Raw genomic sequence first — 18,958 nt, 5'->3', positions numbered from 1 at the left:
AGTAGCCCCTGATCATACAGTTCCATGACGCTTAGGCCCGACTTTGAGTTTTACAACGTAGGTCAGTACTACAAGATCATTCGGTGATCTCCATGGATGAGGACCTTACCCCTCTACAGGTTGAGGAGAAGCATTGCCTGTTGCAGCAGCGTGATCAGGCACGTAAGGAGGGGAAGTGGGCAGTAGTTAGGGATGTACAACTTCTTATAGACCCCCGTCGAGCATCCCCCCCCTTTCCGCATATGGAGGCGGGGTCATGAGACTCAGTTTTCCGTCCTGCACCATTTGGAACTGTAATGGTACCTTATGGTCAGAACTAGGGAATTTCTTGAATCCTATACTGGCCGCGACATAGCCTTTTACATGGAGACACATCAAAGTCCAGAGTGTCCCTTACCAGTAGTTAGTGGGTACACATGGGAGTCTGCCTACAAAGATGAGACTAGGGACATAGGGGGGGTACATGGATCAGGAGAGGTAGCAGTTCTCTACAGATCCACCCTTTCGGAAACCATTTCGATAGAGCAGAGAGAGAATCATTCCAGATTTCTTTGGATCCGTATTCGACACGTGGACAGCACGGATCTGTTTGTTGCAGTATGCTACTTCCCTCACTTTGCGAGGGATATCTAAGATGAGACTGAGATATCTCCATTTGCAGTCCTATATCAGTCCATTGTTGATTTCTTGAGCTGCGGAGAAGTCCTCCTAGTTGGAGACTTCAACGCGAGGACAGGCGCCCGTCAAGTACCACTTCTTGACTTCAGGGAGGATTCCATTCTACTGCCATGCTCCTTTCTCCCCCCTCATGTCACATGATGTCAACCAGGTGATCCGTGAGGATCTCTTATAGCTATGCACATTCCAGAGTTGGTTGGCACTGAGCGAACTCCTAGTGAAGCTTAGCTTCTACAGAGATCATTGCTTACATATCACAGATGAGGATTTCATTGATCCACCAGGGTACACGCGGATCCATGTACCCCACTCATTGAGGATCTCTATTGGGCACTTCCGGGTCTCTTCACAGACTTCGTATAGAGAGCGGCAGGGCAGAGCGTCTACCTAGGGAGAGGCGCTTATGCACATTATGCGATATGCAGGAGGTTGACACAAAGGAGCACTTCATCTTCAGGTGTCCCATCTATTATGAGATCCGCGGGCGTTTCTACTGCCTCTTCAGAGATAGTTATGGGGCCCTGTCCCGATTCCTCTCCTATCCAGATCAAAGATGCTTGGCAAGCTTCATTCATGGGGCAGTTAGGCACCGCGAGAAGATACTTCGATCACAGAGACAAGAGCAGACTTCTTCCTTGGTAGACCCCTCCCAAAGCTCTATCACAGAGTTCTTTCAACCAGATTTCTTGGACCCCCCCGAGATGAGACCTCAACATGATTGTCGGTACTCAGAGCGAGTGACTCAACAGTTCAAACAGAGGGTAGACGCACAAATTACACTCGGGGAAATCGCCTCCATGTTCACCATCGGAGCCCGTCCAACAGGGGTTAATGTAGCCCTTGTTAGGCGTAGAGCTATGACTAGGAGACGTCACAGGACCGCACCCTCGAGTGGCCGACATCATTGTATTGCCGATTTCCTGCCTCCAGTGCCTCATCCACCTCCGATGTCCTGATGAGGATGCGGAGGATGATGATGATGCGACTGATTTGTAGTTCAATCACCGACATGACCATGTTGTACTTAGTACTTAGAACTATCATTTTGCATTATTTTTACATTATGCATTGGTGTGGATGCTCATTTAGTAGCTCTACCCTCACAGCTTGATTGTACCAGGGTTTCACAGTCTCATAGACCCATCGGTCTTCGGAAGACTTTAATAAAATTTCTTTCTTTCTTTCCTTCTTTCTCTCTCGCGGTTTGCTTCCCTCATATTCCCTTGGGCTGTAACTCAGGTCACTGGGGCTGTCCCTCAGGTTGCCGTGGGCTTCCCTGCTGTCTTGAGCTGTTTGCGCCAGCAGAAGCGGCTGCTGCGCCTACCTCCCAGCCCCCATACTGCTGCACGGGCCTCTAGGCCCCCTGCACCTACCTCCCAGCCCTTTGTGGGCTGCTGCTGCTGCCAAGAACCAACCGTATGGGGCTGCTCCAGACCCACCCCCAGGCCGCCATCAGTACCCCGCCCCTGCAGTTCCATTGCGGGGGGTTCCGCCCACCCTTACAGGCTTTCGTGACCTCCCGTGGCCCCCTAGCAGCAGCACAAACAGCTGGGGGGGCCGCTCCAGCCCTCCACCTTCCCCCCAAGGGCTTGTGACCCTACTCCAGACTGCCTCCAAGCCTCAACTTTATATCTACACCCCCCCTCCACCAGCATCTATAGCCCCTCAGCCTCTGCTCTGACCAGGGAACCTCAGCAACATTTGTATCTGCAAGAAAACAACCAGTACATCAGATTACAGAGCAAATAGGAAAGTCGTTTACTTATGTATCAATGAAAGGGTGCAGGAGGGTACCAGTCCGATTGAAGACCACCTGAGGACCACCCACGGGCTGTAAGCATATACAAATGCACTCGTTTTCTATCTCTCTCCAAAGGAAAAACCAGGGAATTTGTGAAAAATAGACAGCTCATTTGAGAAAAAGACTAAAGGAGAGAAGGAAAGAAAGTACAGCACTATATGGATGGGCATTCAAAAGATTAATGATCAGAAAGGCAGCGACCAGTACATCAAATCATGCTTCACCACTTTGAAAGATGTCCAAAAAAGGCAGGATGCAGAGATTGAATGCTTGCAGAAAAGGATGAAGGAAAACAATGAAGAGACTATGCATAAGTTGCGTGCCTCCATGGAAGAGGAGATGGGAAAATGGAAGATTGAAATGCAAGTGCAATTGGGGGTTCAAATAGGAAAGATGCAGGTTACATGATAGCAATCAAGTTGTAACATCTATTATGAGGTCAATTCAGAGTGTACATGCAGAAAAAGGTCACCTACTAGCAATTTTGAGAATATAGGCAAACAATTGTGGATGAGAGAATAATAATGTACCCCTCTTTGCATTTTTCTCAATGCTAGCGCTAGAGGGGAAGAAGAATAATGCTTGTAAAGATTTGGAGGAATTCAAAGCAGAGAATATCAAACTCAAGAAGAATATGGCAGCCCTACAAGCCACCATGCAAGGGAAACACAAAGAACTCTCTCAGCAAATTAATGAAGGGCGGGCAAAAATGAAAGAGTGGACTAAGTGGTCAAGAAAGGCAAATCAGCTCCAAAAAAAGTAGATTATCTCTGATGCATTAGAGGAGGAGAAAAGGGGACACCTCAAATCACTGAATGTCCTGGTTAGAGGCCTACCATTGGATGACACTCCGATGGCAGATGCCAAGCCATTGATCACCAAAATGGGCATCAATCTCACCTTTGAAGGGGCATGGAAAATAGGCAAGGATGATCGACTGTCTAGACCTATAATAGTGATATTCAGGGGAGCAGCAGATAGATCTACTTTTATGAGTATGAGAAAGAAAGGGACATCAGGCTGAATGGGGTTGTGGAAGTGGAGGCATGAGGTCAGCAATAGAACGATGTCGCCCCCTCAAGGGTGCAGTCTTGGTACGTCTCTTGGTCGTAGCTTTTCGTCTAACCAAGGCCACTGTGACCCTTGTTGGTCGCGCTCCAACCCTAAACATGTAGGGGAGTAGCAAGGGAGGCAAGGGAAGATAGGGATGCAGGCGACACATGACAGTGTTGGACTGATACGATTGTGCTGTAGAGCTGAGTAAAGATAGCTTTATGGAATTGTAATAATGGCACTCTTTGGTTAAATCGGAGAGGCTTTTCAGAGATTTTCAGAGACATACATTGATAGAGACATCAGTTTCTATACAGAGATATACAAGAGCCCAAAGATAGGGCTACCTGTAGTAACAGGGTACACGTGAGAATGAGCCTACATGAAGACATTTGAGGAGAGACACTGGAGTCCGAGGCTTTGGGGGTGTAGCTATCCTCTTTAAATCACATTTACGACCGCTCATATATGTGATGCGTCGAGAGGAACATGCATGTCACATGTGGGTTTGGTTGCAGCCACAAGATGCAAGGGCCATTTTCATTGGAGTGTGCTACTTTCCTCTAGATACATCATCATATGCCCGTGAGGTCACCACAGAGGGGCACATCCCATATGAGATATATGATGACATTACGGAGTTCTCTATGCAAGGGGAGATCCTCCTTTTAGGTGACTTCAATGCAAGAATAGGGAGCAAACAAGTCAACTTGCTTGACTTTGGAGACGGCCCTATTAGAGATTGACCTAGCAGAGCTTGGTTTAGTGGGACACTCAGAGGATGCACAAGTCACAGGATATGGTCAACACCTACGGGAGATGGGAGCAATGCACAACCTGATTTTATATAATGGCCTTCTTAGATGGCCGTCATCTGGAAGGCTCACTTGCTTTGTACAACCAAAAGACTTTGAGTCTTAAACTAATATATGGCTTATTATGTTTTTTCTAGTTAAATATGTAGGTACTCTAAATAACTAGAAGTGCAGCAGAATTTAATAGAGGAGAGAGAGAGAGAAATAAATAAATATTAACGTCCGTGGATGGCCTCATGGGCCTATGGGACAAAGTGCAAAAAACACCAAAAGGGAAAAAAACTCATACAAGCCACAAAGGGCTAGAGCGAAGGGCGCACTAAGGCCCTTGCTGAGTACTATGCTGAAATAAAGAGCTCGATAGCTCAAGCAAAATCAAATACTATGTACTATCTGATGGTAGGAAGAGAGCTTGAACTAGGACTAGAACTCAGAATCCGAAACGTGGCACTGTGGTGTCTCGTCTATGAGTGGCGAAAATGTCTTGGATCTAGGTCTATCTGGCCGTCTCATGCTGTGATGGCAGAGGGGGACATGGTCTCCTCGATCTCTGAACCCACTGAGCTATGTTCAGAGTGACCCCTCGTCTCGGGCGGTCTCCTCTAAGGAAAGCTGTTATAGGTCGGACCTCAATCGAGTGTGCTCTGGTCGCTCTCCGTGCCACGGGTAGCCTCTGTAGTCCTCTCTCGGCAATCCATACTGCTCGCATATCAGCTAGCTCGTCCTCCTCTACCCCACTGTGTCCTGGAGCTGACTCAAATGCAAAGAAATTTGTGACATGCCGCTGTGTTTGGTCAGCCTCTGTAACTTATGGTCTGTTGCTGCTCCCTGATCTCTCGTAGCAGGGTCTCCCTGTGTCGGCACATCTCAAGCAGATAAAGCCTAATGCAAACCTAGTCATGGAATTCTGGATCAGTTGTGATAGTGGGCCGAACCCACTCCCATCCTGATAGGGATAGTGGTATCGCACTCAGATCTCGTAGTAGGCTGGGCAGGTGCAAAGAAAGTGCTCCTCTGTGTCAATCTCTCCTAGGATGCATAGCATGCAGATTCATTGCTATCTAGGTATACGTGCTGCTCTCCATGTCTCAATCCTAAGCTCATGGGATGAAACCGCAGCTGCCCAATTGTGATCCTCAGTGCGTGTGAGACTACTCTATCCTCTAGATACTGGGGTCTGACAATGAATCCCTCCTTCGAGACTCTCAGGAAAGGGTCATGGTAGATTTGGGTCTTGGTGGGGAGCTTCTGATGTACCCTCCAAGCCTGAGATGGAGTAGGTCTAACCGTATGATACGGGTAATCTCATCTCGTGGGATCGACTCAGGGGGTGCACCCATAATGTACTGAAAGGGAGGGAGCTTGTCCATCTGAATCCTGTGTCTGGCAAACCAGGTGGATATACGTGCATACCATGTGTCCGCCCCGCTCTCAACTACTCGACTGGATGACTCCAGAGACAGCCTGATAGTCTCCATTGAGGTAAGTCCCAAACTCTGTGAATGAATGTCACTGTTTGGAAGATGGCATCAATCTGAAGTGTTGTCATGGCGAACTATGTCTGTACTATCTCATGAAGGACTGAGGGCTTGCTCCAAATCATCCTAGGTCCCATAGTCACCTGTAGCCACTCGAATCTCCTCCACTCTGCTATCACTAGGTCACATCCCCAGAAGGGTACTGCATACATGGCAGTCAGCCGCACTAGCGTATCGAAGAGCCAGCACTTCGTCGGTTGATCCTAAAAGTGTGCCTAGAAGCACTGTCTTTCCAATCGGGCTAGATTACCTCGCCCCCGTGTGAGTCATGTATGGGCTACATGTGTCATAGTGAAGAGGGGTCTTGAGAAGACTACTCCTAGATAGGTGCAGGACTGCACTATCTCTACTAGCTCATCTCGATAACTGAAGCTGAGTCAACGGAGTATTGCATGTGAGGTCTCTCTCCTGAGGATGAGATAAGGACTACGTCATCGGCATATAGTAATATCTGTATCATGAGTTCGGTCAGTAGTGATCCTTTGCCTCCCAGGCGGTCTATGAAGGAATTGATCACATCAATGTAAAGCTCAAAGAGTGTCGGTGAGAGACAGCATGCCTCACACACACACCAGACTAAGAAGGAGAGAAAGGCACTTGAGAACTGCAAGTAATCTTTGGAGTAAACTCCGCTACATCTGGGGGAAAACCTCGGAACCAATGGGCTGCTCGAGAGCTTGGAACAAACAGCTCAACAACCAAGTGGAAGGGAGCATGAGTGGATATGGATTGCTTCACCGCCCTGCTCCTCAAGTGCTCACTGGGCTGGCTCTGCACTTCTGTCAGGCCTCAACAGTGAGATGATGAAATGAGGGCTGAGGGGGGGCCCTATAAATAGCCCCTATCGGCCAGCAAGGGGCTGGGCCGAGCTGCTGCCTTCAGGGTCGACTCACAACCCTAGGGGCCAACCCAAACAGGCCTCTATAAAGGGCGGTACAAGGCCCTATTGCATGGGCCAGCCAGCCGACAGGCTAGGCTCTAGGGCCGACTGCCCTTGGCCCTCCAAAGGGAGCTGCACCAGCCAGCTGAAGGGGCTGTCCTCTATGACCTCCAGCCTACCTGCTCACAAGGGAGACGACTCCCTAGGCGCCTCCAAAGGGACTGCCACGCGGCAGCAAAGCAGGCCTCAGCAAGGCGCTGAACAGCCTCCACATGGCTAGCACGCCCGCCCGCACTGAGCATCTTGCCAAACCCTACTCTACCTATGCCTCGCAAGAGGGGCGGGCATACCCACATCACAGGCCCTCACTCTCTACGCTATCCTCAGACAGGGCGGGCACACCCACAAGCAAGGCCCTCTCTCTATACAGTGACATCAAGAGATGTTGACCTCTAACACCCCCTCTCAACTCCTGGATGGAACAGAAACGCCAAGGAGCTGGGTCTGCCGTTGGAACAACTGGAGGAATCCATCGGGTGGTGCTCCACTACTAAAGAAGACCCATCGTGGCACGAATCGCCCAAGCATGATCATTGGAAATTTCGAACTGTTGCTCCCAGGCCGGAGGTGCTAGGTACACTCCTCTGGTTTGCATTTGGTACAATAATCCAAGTGTTGGTACTGGTACATTATGCCAACAGAGGATCCTGGAACAATAATCCAACTGATACTGCTTCGGGGCAAGGTCTGCTTCCCTGCATAGGCACTTGTATCTCAGAGCTAGATAGCCCCCTCTGAAGTCCAAACTGTTACACTGTCGCCAGATCAATGAACTTCTGTGCCCCAATTACAACGAGCATATAACAACTCACAAGGATAAATCAGCTGTGTCTGGGTTCCCACACTGGCAATCTATTGACCCATCCAACAGCATCAGATAAATGCTGCAGCAGAACACTAGGAGACCCCCTCTGGATTTGCCAGGTCATAACGTCCAAACAAAATAGAAACTAGTAACAAACTGCCACCTAAGTCAGCGGGAACTACTCCTCGTGGCTCAAGGTCCGCTTGAAAGCCTGTCTCGATAAATGACTCCTTGCTCGGTGCATCTGATCGGCAGGTCCACCTGCCGCAGACATGCAAGCAATCCTCCATCTGGATACGGAAAGCCTGCTGGCAGTGCTTGCCTTGTGCTACTAGAAGGCTGGAGTATATGTGGTCACAGCAATAACACTATTGGCCAGCTGGTTACTTGACCCCTCTGCGTTCCTTTGGGGACACTGACACCAATAATAACCTTTCTGGCCCTTCGGATCCAACAACCTCATCTGGACCTCCAATGACACCCTCTTCATGGGAGAGGTTTGATTATACATGGACGCCAAATGCTTCCATATACTTGTGGCCACTGTCATGTGCTTCACGTGATTAATCACCTAAGGAGTACAGTTAAGAAATATAAATGATCTTACATTGGCATTAACATGGTCCAAGAGCTGAGATAGGGTCTCGGCCTCCTGCTCAAGGATGCTAAGGTCTTTCGCCAAGGGGTCTGGTCGGGCAACACCTATCAAGATGAAATATGCCATGTTCTATGGCTATAACACAGACTCCATCATCACTGGCCAGATGCCGTAATTGAGCCCATTCAACTGCCGGTCAACTAGGAATGTAGGCAACACTGTCTTGTTCTCTGCCATCTCGGACAGAGTTGCCATGTCGGAGTGAAGAGGATGATGAACTGAAAGAGAAGATGGATGGGATAGAAGGGAACTGAGGGTTGAAGAAAGGAGAAAGCTGTGAACAAAAGGAGAGATAGAGAGCAAGCCACAAACGTAGAATAGAAGAGATAGCCAAAACATACAAGAGGTGAAGGTTTTGTCCAAGTGACAAAACCTAAACCTATTCACTAACCGTAGTTAACAATCTTAACTGTGGTTAGGGGAAAAAACCTCTAATGAGGGTAAGTGCCCTTAACTCACTTAGTGACTACTGCTAGAAACATGGTGTGACTGAGAGAGAGACACAGGCTAGGGAGGGAAGAAATGGTAGACAAATGTAGAATCCATATAGGCTTTCATTCATTCATCAAGTATGACAAGATAAGTGAAGTACAAGCCTTATATAGCTACTCACTAACACACTGGCACCTAGTGCATATGGGCTAAGACCCATAATGACACGTGGCACTCACACATATGAACTAGTACTAGATCACCTAAGACTACACTCTAACACACATTACCAACACACTCTTTGGCTATGATATCTCCAACACCCCCCTCTAGAGCAAAGAGTGTGAGACCCAACACGCAAAGAGTAGACCGATCCCCCCTCCACCACAATCCAGTAACCAGGTGGCCAATAGTGTGACTTTTACGACCACGTATACTTAGCCTTTTAGTTGCACTTTTAGGTGCTTCTAGCAAGCTTTCCGGATCCAAAGGGAGGATTGCTTGCTTGTTTGTGGCAGCGGGGCCTGCGGATCAGGTGCATCGAGTAGGGAGTCATTTATCGAGGTAGGCTTTCATGCAGACCTCGAGCCACGTGGAATTGTTCCTGCTGACTCAGGTGGCAGTATGTTACCAATTTCTATTTTGTTTAGAGGTTATGACGTGACAGATCCAGAGGGGGTCTCCTAGTGTTCTGCTGCGGCTATTGTCTGATGCTGTTGGAGATCCATATGGGTTAGTAGATTGCCAGTGCAAGAACCCGGACACAGTTGATTGATCCTTGTGAGCTGTTATCAGCCCGTTGTCATTGGAGCACTACAGTTCATCGATCTGGCGACAGTGTACCAGTTTGGACTCGAGAGGGGGCTTCAAAGGGGGCTATCTAGCTCTACGATACAGGGGCCCATGCAGGGAAGCAGACCTTGCACCGGAGGCAGTATTAGTTGGATTATTGTTATGTTGGAGTCATGTACCAGTACCAGTAGTTGGATTATTGTACCAGATGAGTGTACCATTACCAAACCAGAGGAGTGTACCTAGCACCTGTGGCCTGGGAGCAATAGTTCTAGGTTTCTAATGATCGTGCTAAGGCGGTTCGAGCCACGGGGGGCTTCTTTGATAGTACCTATAGCGGTCTTCCGCAGTGGAGCTTCACACGATGGATTCCTTCAGTTGTTCCAACGGTACACGCAGCTCCCTTAGAGGTCAACACCTTCTGATGTCACCTAGAGAGAGGGCCTTGCTTGTGGGTGTGCCCACCCAATGAGTGAGGCTAGGATAGATGAGTGAGGGCCAATGTTGTGGATGTGCCGGCCCCTCTTGTGAGGCTTACATAGAGTAGGGTTGGTAGGATGCTCAGTGCGGGAGGGCTTGCTGGCCATGTGGAGGTTGTTTAGGGCCTTCTTGAGGCCTGCTTTGCTGCCGCATGGCAGCCCCCTTTGAGGCGTCTAGGGAGTCAGGTGGAGGGCAAAGGACACAACCCCTTCATATTGGCTGTGCAGATCCCGGTGGGGGCTAGGAGCAGTCGGCTCTAGAGCCTAGTTTGTCGGTTGGCAGGCCCATACCTTAGGGCCTTGTGTAGCCCTATATAGGCTGTTTTTTGGGTCGGCCCCCTAGGCGTGTGAGTCATGCATGTAGGCAGCAAGTCAGCCCAGCCTCTTGCTGACCGACTAAGAGGTTGGGGGGCTATTTATAGGCCCCCCTCACTTGCTCATTTCATCATCTCTTGCAGGACGTCTATTTCAGCCTTCCTCAAAGGAGACCGCCAAAGGCGTCACCCTTGACGTAGCCCATCGGATACAGAGATCGAGGAGACCACACCCTCCACCGCATCGAGAGACAGCTCGACAGACGCAGAATGAGAGCTCCTCACATCCCATCAGAGAGCCACGAGGGTACCTGGATATAGGGAGCCTGGGCGTGTACTAGGAGCGTTAGCTTCCTGATACTCTTCTACTATTTTGCTACTCTGCTATTTTGCTTACTAGTTTAGCACTTTAGCTTTCAGCAAGGGCCTTAGTGATCCCTTGACTTCAGCCCATAGCGGCTTGTATGAGTTAGTTTTTGGTTTTGTACTTTGTCTCATAGGCCCACGAGGCCTCCTGCAGACGTTAATACATCTCTCTCTCTCTCTCTCTCTCTCTCTCTCTCTCTCTCTCTCTAGGAGCGTTAGCTCCCTGATACTCTTCTGCTATTTTGCTTACTAGTTTAGCACTTTAGCTTTCAGCAAGGGCCTTAGTGATCCCTTTGCTTCAGCCCATAGCGGCTTGTATGAGTTAGTTTTTGGTTTTGTACTTTGTCTCATAGGCCCACGAGGCCTCCTGCAAACGTTAATACCTCTCTCTCTCTCTCTCTCTCTCTCTCTCTCTCTCTCTCTCTCGATCCACTTCCATGACCAGGTTTGCATTGGGCTCTATCTTATTGGGATGCGACGACACAGAGAGACACTATTGTGACAGATCAAAGAGCAGCATGATGAGACCCTACTGCAGGATGCTGAGGTAGGCTGAACACAACGTGTCACAGACTTTTATGCAATCAAGTCAGCTCCAGGACATAGTGGGGTGGAGGAGGAGGAGCTAGCTGATATGAGGAATTGTGGGTGAGTAGGGAGAGTCGATGCTACGCTGCCTAGCGAGGGACGCAGAGATCACAGACGACTTAGAGGGTGACCAAAGCGCACACAATCCAGGTCCGACCTTTCTCAACTCTCATAGGAGGCCACCAGAGACGAGGCATCACTGTTGACATAGCCCATTGGATATATAGAGATCAAGGAGACCACATCCTCTCCCACTGCGAGAGACAAGTCAACAAATGCAAATTCGGGATATCTTTGCAGTCCACTGGACGGTGCTAGGTTTCGGCTTTTGAGTCCTAGCTTTGAGTGTGCATCTGAGTTTTGTTTGAGCTCTTGAGCTCTTGAAGCTTAGCTTAGCATAGCACTCAGCAAGGGCCCTAGCGTGCCCTTTGCTTTAGCCCACCGAGGCTTGTATGAGCTCTTGTCTCATGATGTACTTTGTCCATAGGCCTGCGAGGCCTCCCGAGGACATTAATATTTCTCTTTCTTTCTCTCTCCCTCCCACTTCTATATCTATATCTTCCTTTTGAGATGTGATGCTCAGCTCGAGGCTCTTAGTGTGCCCTTGCACCAGGGTCAGTTCTTGTCAGTACTTAGCATATTTGCGAGCATCTTGCTTTCTAAGTTAGGCATATGATTTTGCATCTTTGTAGGAAGTGGTACATAAGTGTGAGGGGTTCATATAGTTTTTTATGTTTTAAATAATTCATTCATTTTGTAAATTCTTTCTTTCATTCTTGAGAGAGAGAGAGAGAGAGAGAGAGAGAGAGAGAGAGAGAGAAGGATGCATTAATGTTTGCAAGAGGCCTCGCGGGCCTATGAGAGAGAGAGAGATTTATTTCTGTTTTTTGGTTGATTTTGTTTCTTGATTTGCTTGTTTATTTTTGCTTAGTCAACTTCTTCCTTTCTTCTTTATTTCTTGTTTTCTTTCTCCTTTGCTTTGCTTTTTTTTTTTTTTTTGACGTATTTTAGTAACAAAGGTATATATAGTCTTAGTCTAACCTGCACCAGCTCAAAATAGCTTGTACTCGTATCAATTTTCGATGTATTTTTTGTCTCATAGGCCCGTATGTTGGAGAAATAGGGTTAATGACCCATCTGTGAGCCCCTAAATGAGGAGAGCTCAGGGGTTGACACCTCAGCATATATGAGAGTAGATAGACCTGTAGGCAGATGGGCCGAGAGGAAAGCCACAGACTGGGTTTGCCCAATCTGTGGGCAGTGGGTCTGCTCACAGACCAGTCGGCCAGTCTGTGAGCAGGTGTTAAGTTGATGGGGCTTTCCAGCCCTATAAAAGGTCTCCCTTGGGGGGGCATTCTAGGCGAAACAGCCTCCTCCCAGTGGCAAAGCAGCAGACTGTTGGGAGAGCATAGGAGAGTGCTCCAGACACAGTTCTCAAAGTTGAGGAGTCTTTGGATAGTCCAGGAGCACACGACAGATCTACCCACTGTAGAAGAGCGGACTGTGGTGCACAAGAAGAGTAGTAGCAGACTCACCTAGAGCAGCCACTGATGTCCATTGAGGACACACGCTGATCTAGAAGAAGTCTACAGCAGCAAATAGAGCCTGTTCTTGGTGTCTTACCTCAGTGCTTGTTTGCTGAAAGTGTTGTCACAATTTCTGGCTGTATTTTGTACTTGGCCTTTACTCTATTTATGAGATTTTGTTTTGCTGAATATTTCTGTATATTCTTTTCATATCAAAAGTGTTCTCTCTTTAAGCACATGGAGTGAGTTGTGTTCCGCATTAAGTGTTTCGAGATCTCGGGGCTCATCTTCTGCTGCAGAGTAGTGTTTGCCTAACAACCAACCTACCTCTATGTTGTCTAAGACTGTGAGGCCTTTTGAAGACGGTAATATTTGTTTCTTTCTCTCTCTCTCTCTCTTTGTGGAGCACATATATGGTAGCTATTCGCACACACTCTTAGAGAACACAGGCAATGTTGAAGCACGAGGCTATGATGGGTGAAGAAGAAGTGCCATGAGAGAGAGAGGAAGTATGCAATGGGCAAGCTGATAACACCAAAAGATCGAGTGCGATGATCATAGATAGGATCCAAGTACATAGAGCCACAAGGGCTGAACCTTTTGACATCACCTATGATGTCATGTGCATGAGCTTATCCACTCCCAAAGGTCAATTGACCCTTCAAACACACAATATCTCACACCATTCTCAAACACACACGCGATCATATCTAACATATCCCCCTTGTGGTCATGGGTGGCTAAGCTTATGACATGAAACATAAATGAAATTCTATGGGAAGGTCTTACCTAGAAATAGGTAGTGTCTAATTCCTTGGAAGATTTTGTTTCTTGATTTGCTTGTTTAATTTTGCTTAGTCACCTTCTTCCTTTCTTCTTTATTTCTTGTTTTCTCTCTCTTTTGTTTATTTTTGACGTATTTTAGTAAGCATTGGGTTTGCCCAAGAGACTCCATGGGGTCTTTAGAAACCCAATATAGCTGCTTATGCTTGGGCACTGATGACGACATAAGTGCTGCTTTGCTTGCTAAATATGTCTTCCTTTTGTTTTTCAAAAAAGTTTTTGTTACCTCTTTTTTCTTCTCTTTCGTTTTCTCTTTTATTTTGTGTAGATTTATTTATTTTTTTCAAAAAAGAGACTTCTATTAAGTAAGAAAGAAACCCGCTAGAGCAAGCTCTGTGCGGAAATACACCATGCTAAGCATGTAATAAAAAACACCTCAAAGGAATGAGGTAGAAAGAAACCAAGGCTGAGGTTGAAAATGCCATCTCAACCCTGTAGAAGTCTCAGCGAAGAAGGGAGAGTCTCTCCAATCTTTGAGAAAAGTAACTCTCCTAGAGGAGGTTGCTCGAGATGATCCTTGCATGGTCGCCCAAATGGCCATCAGAGTATGTATCGTATCTGTCCAAGTACTGGCCAAGATCTGAGAAGGGTGAACCTGAGAACCCTCCAAAGCCTCAGTGCATGTGGCTCTCCAAATGTGCCATGCTGCAATGCTAGCTAGGATCTCCCATGGAGAGTCGACCGAGGAGTGAGCAGCCCTGAAAAGAGTGGCCGGAACATCCTCTAGAGAGCACGACTCCACAAGGTGTCGTCGGATGTGAATAGCCCAAGAGGAATCAAGTCTCTCAAAAAATACCTGGGGCCCTGAAAGAGTAAGCCAAGCCATTGATCCCCAGGTCATATAGAAAGGTAGGCAAACAAAAGTGCTGAAAAGTCTTGCAATCCCCTTCCATATGATTCTCGCCTGTCTGCAATCCCAAAGGCAGTGTTGTATTGTCTCCAAAGTAGAAAGGCAGCGAGGGCAAGAAGGGTCGGCTCCGAACTTGGACCTCCAATGGTTTATTGCTATCCCACCATGAATAGAAAGCCAAAAGAAGAGAGTGATTTTTCTATTCCGGTGGGATTTTTGGAGTCTCTGCCAAAATTTTTTTTGCTAGTCAGCAGGAATCTGAAAGTTCTCCCAATGATGAGCTCTGGTGGGCCTCCAACCCCTACAGCTGAGCTAGAATTTCCTGGCATTACTAACCGTGTAACGAAAGAAGGGGATGCCCTTCTCTCGGTGCCCTTCATCTATCCATTCCCATTCCCCAAGGTCCCACTGCAAAAACTTAATTGGGACACCTCCATAGAGCCACAACCTCTATGAGCCAAGGGCGAGGAGTGTGTAGATTTTTGGACTTTTAGAACAACAAAAAGTCTAAATTTGTATGATTCGATATATTCTACAAAGGTATATCTAATCCCTTGGAGAGTATTTTAGGAAATCACAAGTGAGAACATGGCATGTTCAGCTTAGAGGCGAACAGTAGAACTTAATTATACGCATGGCTCCATAAAGTCCAGCATGGCGCAGAGGCTCGATAAAGTCCAGCATGGCGCAAAGGCGTATGCACATAATTAGAGGTTTATACTTAAGCATGGCTCTTGGGCTCGACTCAAAAGCCATGGGACAAGATCCACAGGTTGCATTCCCCCCGCCCCCCCCCCCTTCTTCCCCCTTGTTCCCCCCCTGTTAAAGGATAACTGTCCCGAAGAAAAACCAATGCAAAATGCAATAGAACACACGCTAAAGAATACATATCATTTCGTATTTTGCAATCCGGGCAGAGCATCCCTGCAGAAATTATTTGGAAGATAAAAGGTAGAGGGCTTAGAAAGCCCACTCATCGCACTGGTTATCACTATCAAGAGACGGTGTGTCAACAGTGACTGTCATGGCATTTTCTTTGGTTGTTTGAGGGCTCTGAGGCATTGTCTGAGTCAGGGTAAGAAGTGGTTGCAAGTTGAGCATGGTGTTTGTCCTGTTGCTTGCCCAACTTCTTGTAGCTCTGGTCAATCATGTGACAAAGCTTTTTGCAGTAGTTGCATCTCTTTGGTGAGGTAAGCCCTTGTAGATAAGTCAGTGTCGAGCTTATGCCGGTCTTCCTCATAAAAACTACTATCATCTCCTCATAGGACATTCCTCGTCCTACTTTCATGGCTCGTAGAGTTTCCCAAAATCTTTCTTCATGAATGAGGCTGTTAAGAAGGGAAGCCTTCTTATCAGCATTATACGACGGGCTTTTGAGGGGCATCCATGTGTTGTTTAAAGACTATCTGACCTTGATGCGTCATGCTACACAATTGCATCTTGAGAAATAGCTTGGAATTGTTTAGATTGCTGCCAAAGGCTGCTTCAAGACCTATCCATAGCTCTTTGGCAGTTTGGTGAGGTCCAGATGATGGAGTAGATTATCAGTGAGATCACCAACGCACTATCATTCTTGTCTTTCCAAGCCTTACGTCGGGCTGGGTTGTCGCATAGCTGCTCTGATTCTTTAGGGGTGACAGCTTGCCACATGCCTTCCTGCATGAGAAAGAGCTGCATCTTTGTCTTCCAAATAGCAAATCCGGTGCTGGAGAATTTCTCAATATGCCATATTTTGGGATACTGATAGAAACGATGTTGAAGTAAAAACTGATTAAAATCAATCTCTGCAGCAGCCAACGACAATGGCAGTGCGTGCCCCAAATTTATGAAGGTATCAAATAAATACCGTCTGAGAGAGATGCAGTAGCAGCAGTCTCTAATGGACGTCCATTGAAAGCAACGGACTGCACTATGGTACATATGGAGCAGCGAGACAGGAGCGATGAGCAGATACCACTGAATAATGAGCTCTTAGTAGGCGTGCAGGCTGAAATAGCAGCAACATTGAAGAAGGGGCGATAAGAAATCAGTGTGAGCATAAAAATCATTATAGAGGTATAACGTTAGCTGCGAGAGACTTGTTCTCAAAGTCTGGGGTTAGAGAATGATCTACCCAAAAAAAAAGGGGCAAACAGACATTGGCAATGCGGAGATGATAAACATGTAGGTGGATAGAGCTTTGATCTTGTAACGCCACGTCAGTTGACCCAAAAGTGTCAACGAAAGTGCTCTAGCAGGTTGCAAGCAAAGCTTCACTTGCAAATGCACCCAGCAATGATGACGCCGTCTGATATAGATTTTTAATTTTTGGCTACACGTCTGTCCCTCTGTCCTGTTGCTTTAAATCTAAAAAACACTGGTCTTTTGAAGCAGATTTCTGATCTAAGATGACATTTATAGCTTTGTTAAGCACGAATTCTCTCTCTCTCTCTCTCTCTCTCCCTCATATGGTTTCACTTCACTTGTTCAGATGCCACTTCCACCAAGTGTTAGTAAACGCCTTGCAACAAGCACAACACTACCAAACCTAGCCCGAGCTTTGGCATACCATAAACTGTAAGTGTTTGCATATCTGAAGCAAAGTACAGATCATATGCTGTTTTTGCTACCATTAGTTTTTTCTCTGTTTCTTATTCCTTTGGGTAATGTTTTGCACATGCTTTACAGCTGCTATGAAGAAATGCCTCTTCAAGGATGGCAAGCAGGACAGGAAGCTCAAAAGGTTCAGAATTTATCAGATACACTTCGCACGATTCTGCGGTTGTGAATTTCACATAGGTTGGTTGAAAATGTAAGATTGCACACATTGGTTCTCAAAACGGAAGCAGGGAAGTACACCATTTGGGCTGAAGTTATGTGCTGCCTGGCGATTCATCAAAGACTTCCACTGACCAGTTCTGTTAGATGATTCCCAAGGTTGCTGGATGAGATGCAATGTGTCGTTCAGGTTTGTCTACATACTGCTAGATTTAGAGCCTTGTCTTAAAAGTGCAAGATCAGGGTTCTACTCATTTGTCTAAGATTTCTCTCTCAGTGGCCCACCAGTGAAAGGTGGGTATACAGCACAAAATCAAAGTGTATTTAGAGGTAGAATGCTGCAAGGCTTCAGGGCAATCCTGTATTCAATATACGGTATTCATGGCTTGGGTCCACAATGCTACAATCACCTATAGGAACAAGATTTTGCATGCAATCTCACAATGGCATATTATGCTGTCCATGGTTTGTAATTCTATCTCAGTACAGGAACATCATCATTATTTTGATCTGTCTACAGAGTATCCCACAGTAGACCTCTCAAACGACACAGAGAGAGCAGCAGACTTGAGGTGTAGATATTCAGATTGTACTCTAATTATTGGTACAGGAAGATAATGAAAGTGGTATATAAGTCAGGTCAGGTCAGATAACCTAAAACCTAGCAGCATGCAATATGCAATTGTCCCTTTGGGATGGTGGCAGCATTATATAAAAATATGGGTGCTCCCAGGCAGAATGTGGCAGGCTTGTAGCATTATGAGTCTTGCAGCTCTGAAAGACAGGTGTCATGTGCTCCCATTGTCAGTGGATCCTTATGTACATCAGAAAGTGTAACTGGCCTTTTTGTCAAGGGCAAAGAGGGATAATTTGAGAGGAGGTATTGGGACTCCTTGCCTTGGTAACAAGGCATCAATTGTACTTATGTTATAACTTACGTATGAAATTTGGTTACATGCACAGTTTTAACCCCAAGTGGACTCCCACATTATATATCACATTTAGAGGAGGCCTTACATGAATGTCAGGTGTTTGTAAGTTATGTTCAATTAACCCCGTCTCCCAAGAAAGGGTCATACGTACTGAGCTAGACCTGTGATTATTGCATCACGTTGCATTGATTTTAACTTTAATTATTGTCTAAGCGCTTTTTATTCAAGGATTTTTTGTTGAGCTTTGAAGTAGAACTTTCATCGTGCGATTGGATATATTGTAGTCGTACTAAGGTCTATATAACTTTCATCTTTTATTTTCAACATTGGTCAGTTTAAACATTGGTATAGCCACGGCATTATATAAAAATATGGGTGCTCCCAGGCAGAATGTGGCGGGCTTGTAGCATTATGAGCCTTGCAGCTCTGAAAGACAGGTGTCATATGCTCCCATTGTTATGTACATCGGAAAGTGTAACTGGCCTTTTTGTCAAGGGCAAAGAGGGATAATTTGAGTGCAGGTATTGGGACTGTTTGCCTTGGTAACAAGGCATCAATTGTACTTCATGCTATTAGTTACAAAGGTATATATATGTATAAATTACGTATAAAATTTGGTTACATGCAAAGTTTTAACCCCAAGTGGACTCCCTCATTATGTATCATATTTAAAGAAGGCCTTACATGAATGTCAGGTTTTTGTAAGTTATGTTCAATTGACCCCATCTCCCAAGAAAAGGTTATATGTATTGAGCTAGACCTGTGATTAGTACATCAGGTTGCACTGATTT

The 18,958-nt window shown here is 46.6% G+C and overlaps 1 protein-coding gene across 1 annotated transcript in view; it reads left to right on the top strand.

The window, feature by feature from the left end:
- The window catches only part of SIK1 (Protein kinase superfamily protein), a 79,369-nt gene extending 61,053 nt beyond the window's left edge, over positions 1-18,316 (top strand). The window contains exons 17-18 of the mRNA XM_087395716.1: positions 16,949-17,034; positions 17,146-18,316. Of these exons, the coding sequence (XP_087251842.1) occupies positions 16,949-17,034; positions 17,146-17,245 (186 nt within the window). The 3' untranslated portion in view covers positions 17,246-18,316. The remainder of the gene's footprint in view (positions 1-16,948; positions 17,035-17,145) is intronic.
- Positions 18,317-18,958: the final 642 nt, after the last annotated feature.

Source organism: Dipteris shenzhenensis, chromosome 1, assembly GCF_047967505.1.
Source record: "Dipteris shenzhenensis isolate YYH24624 ecotype China chromosome 1, Dip_SZ_1.0, whole genome shotgun sequence".
Classification (NCBI taxonomy): Eukaryota; Viridiplantae; Streptophyta; class Polypodiopsida; order Gleicheniales; family Dipteridaceae; genus Dipteris; species Dipteris shenzhenensis.
Note: the sequence above shows the minus strand (reverse complement) of the source record. Positions and strands in the feature narration are given on the sequence as shown.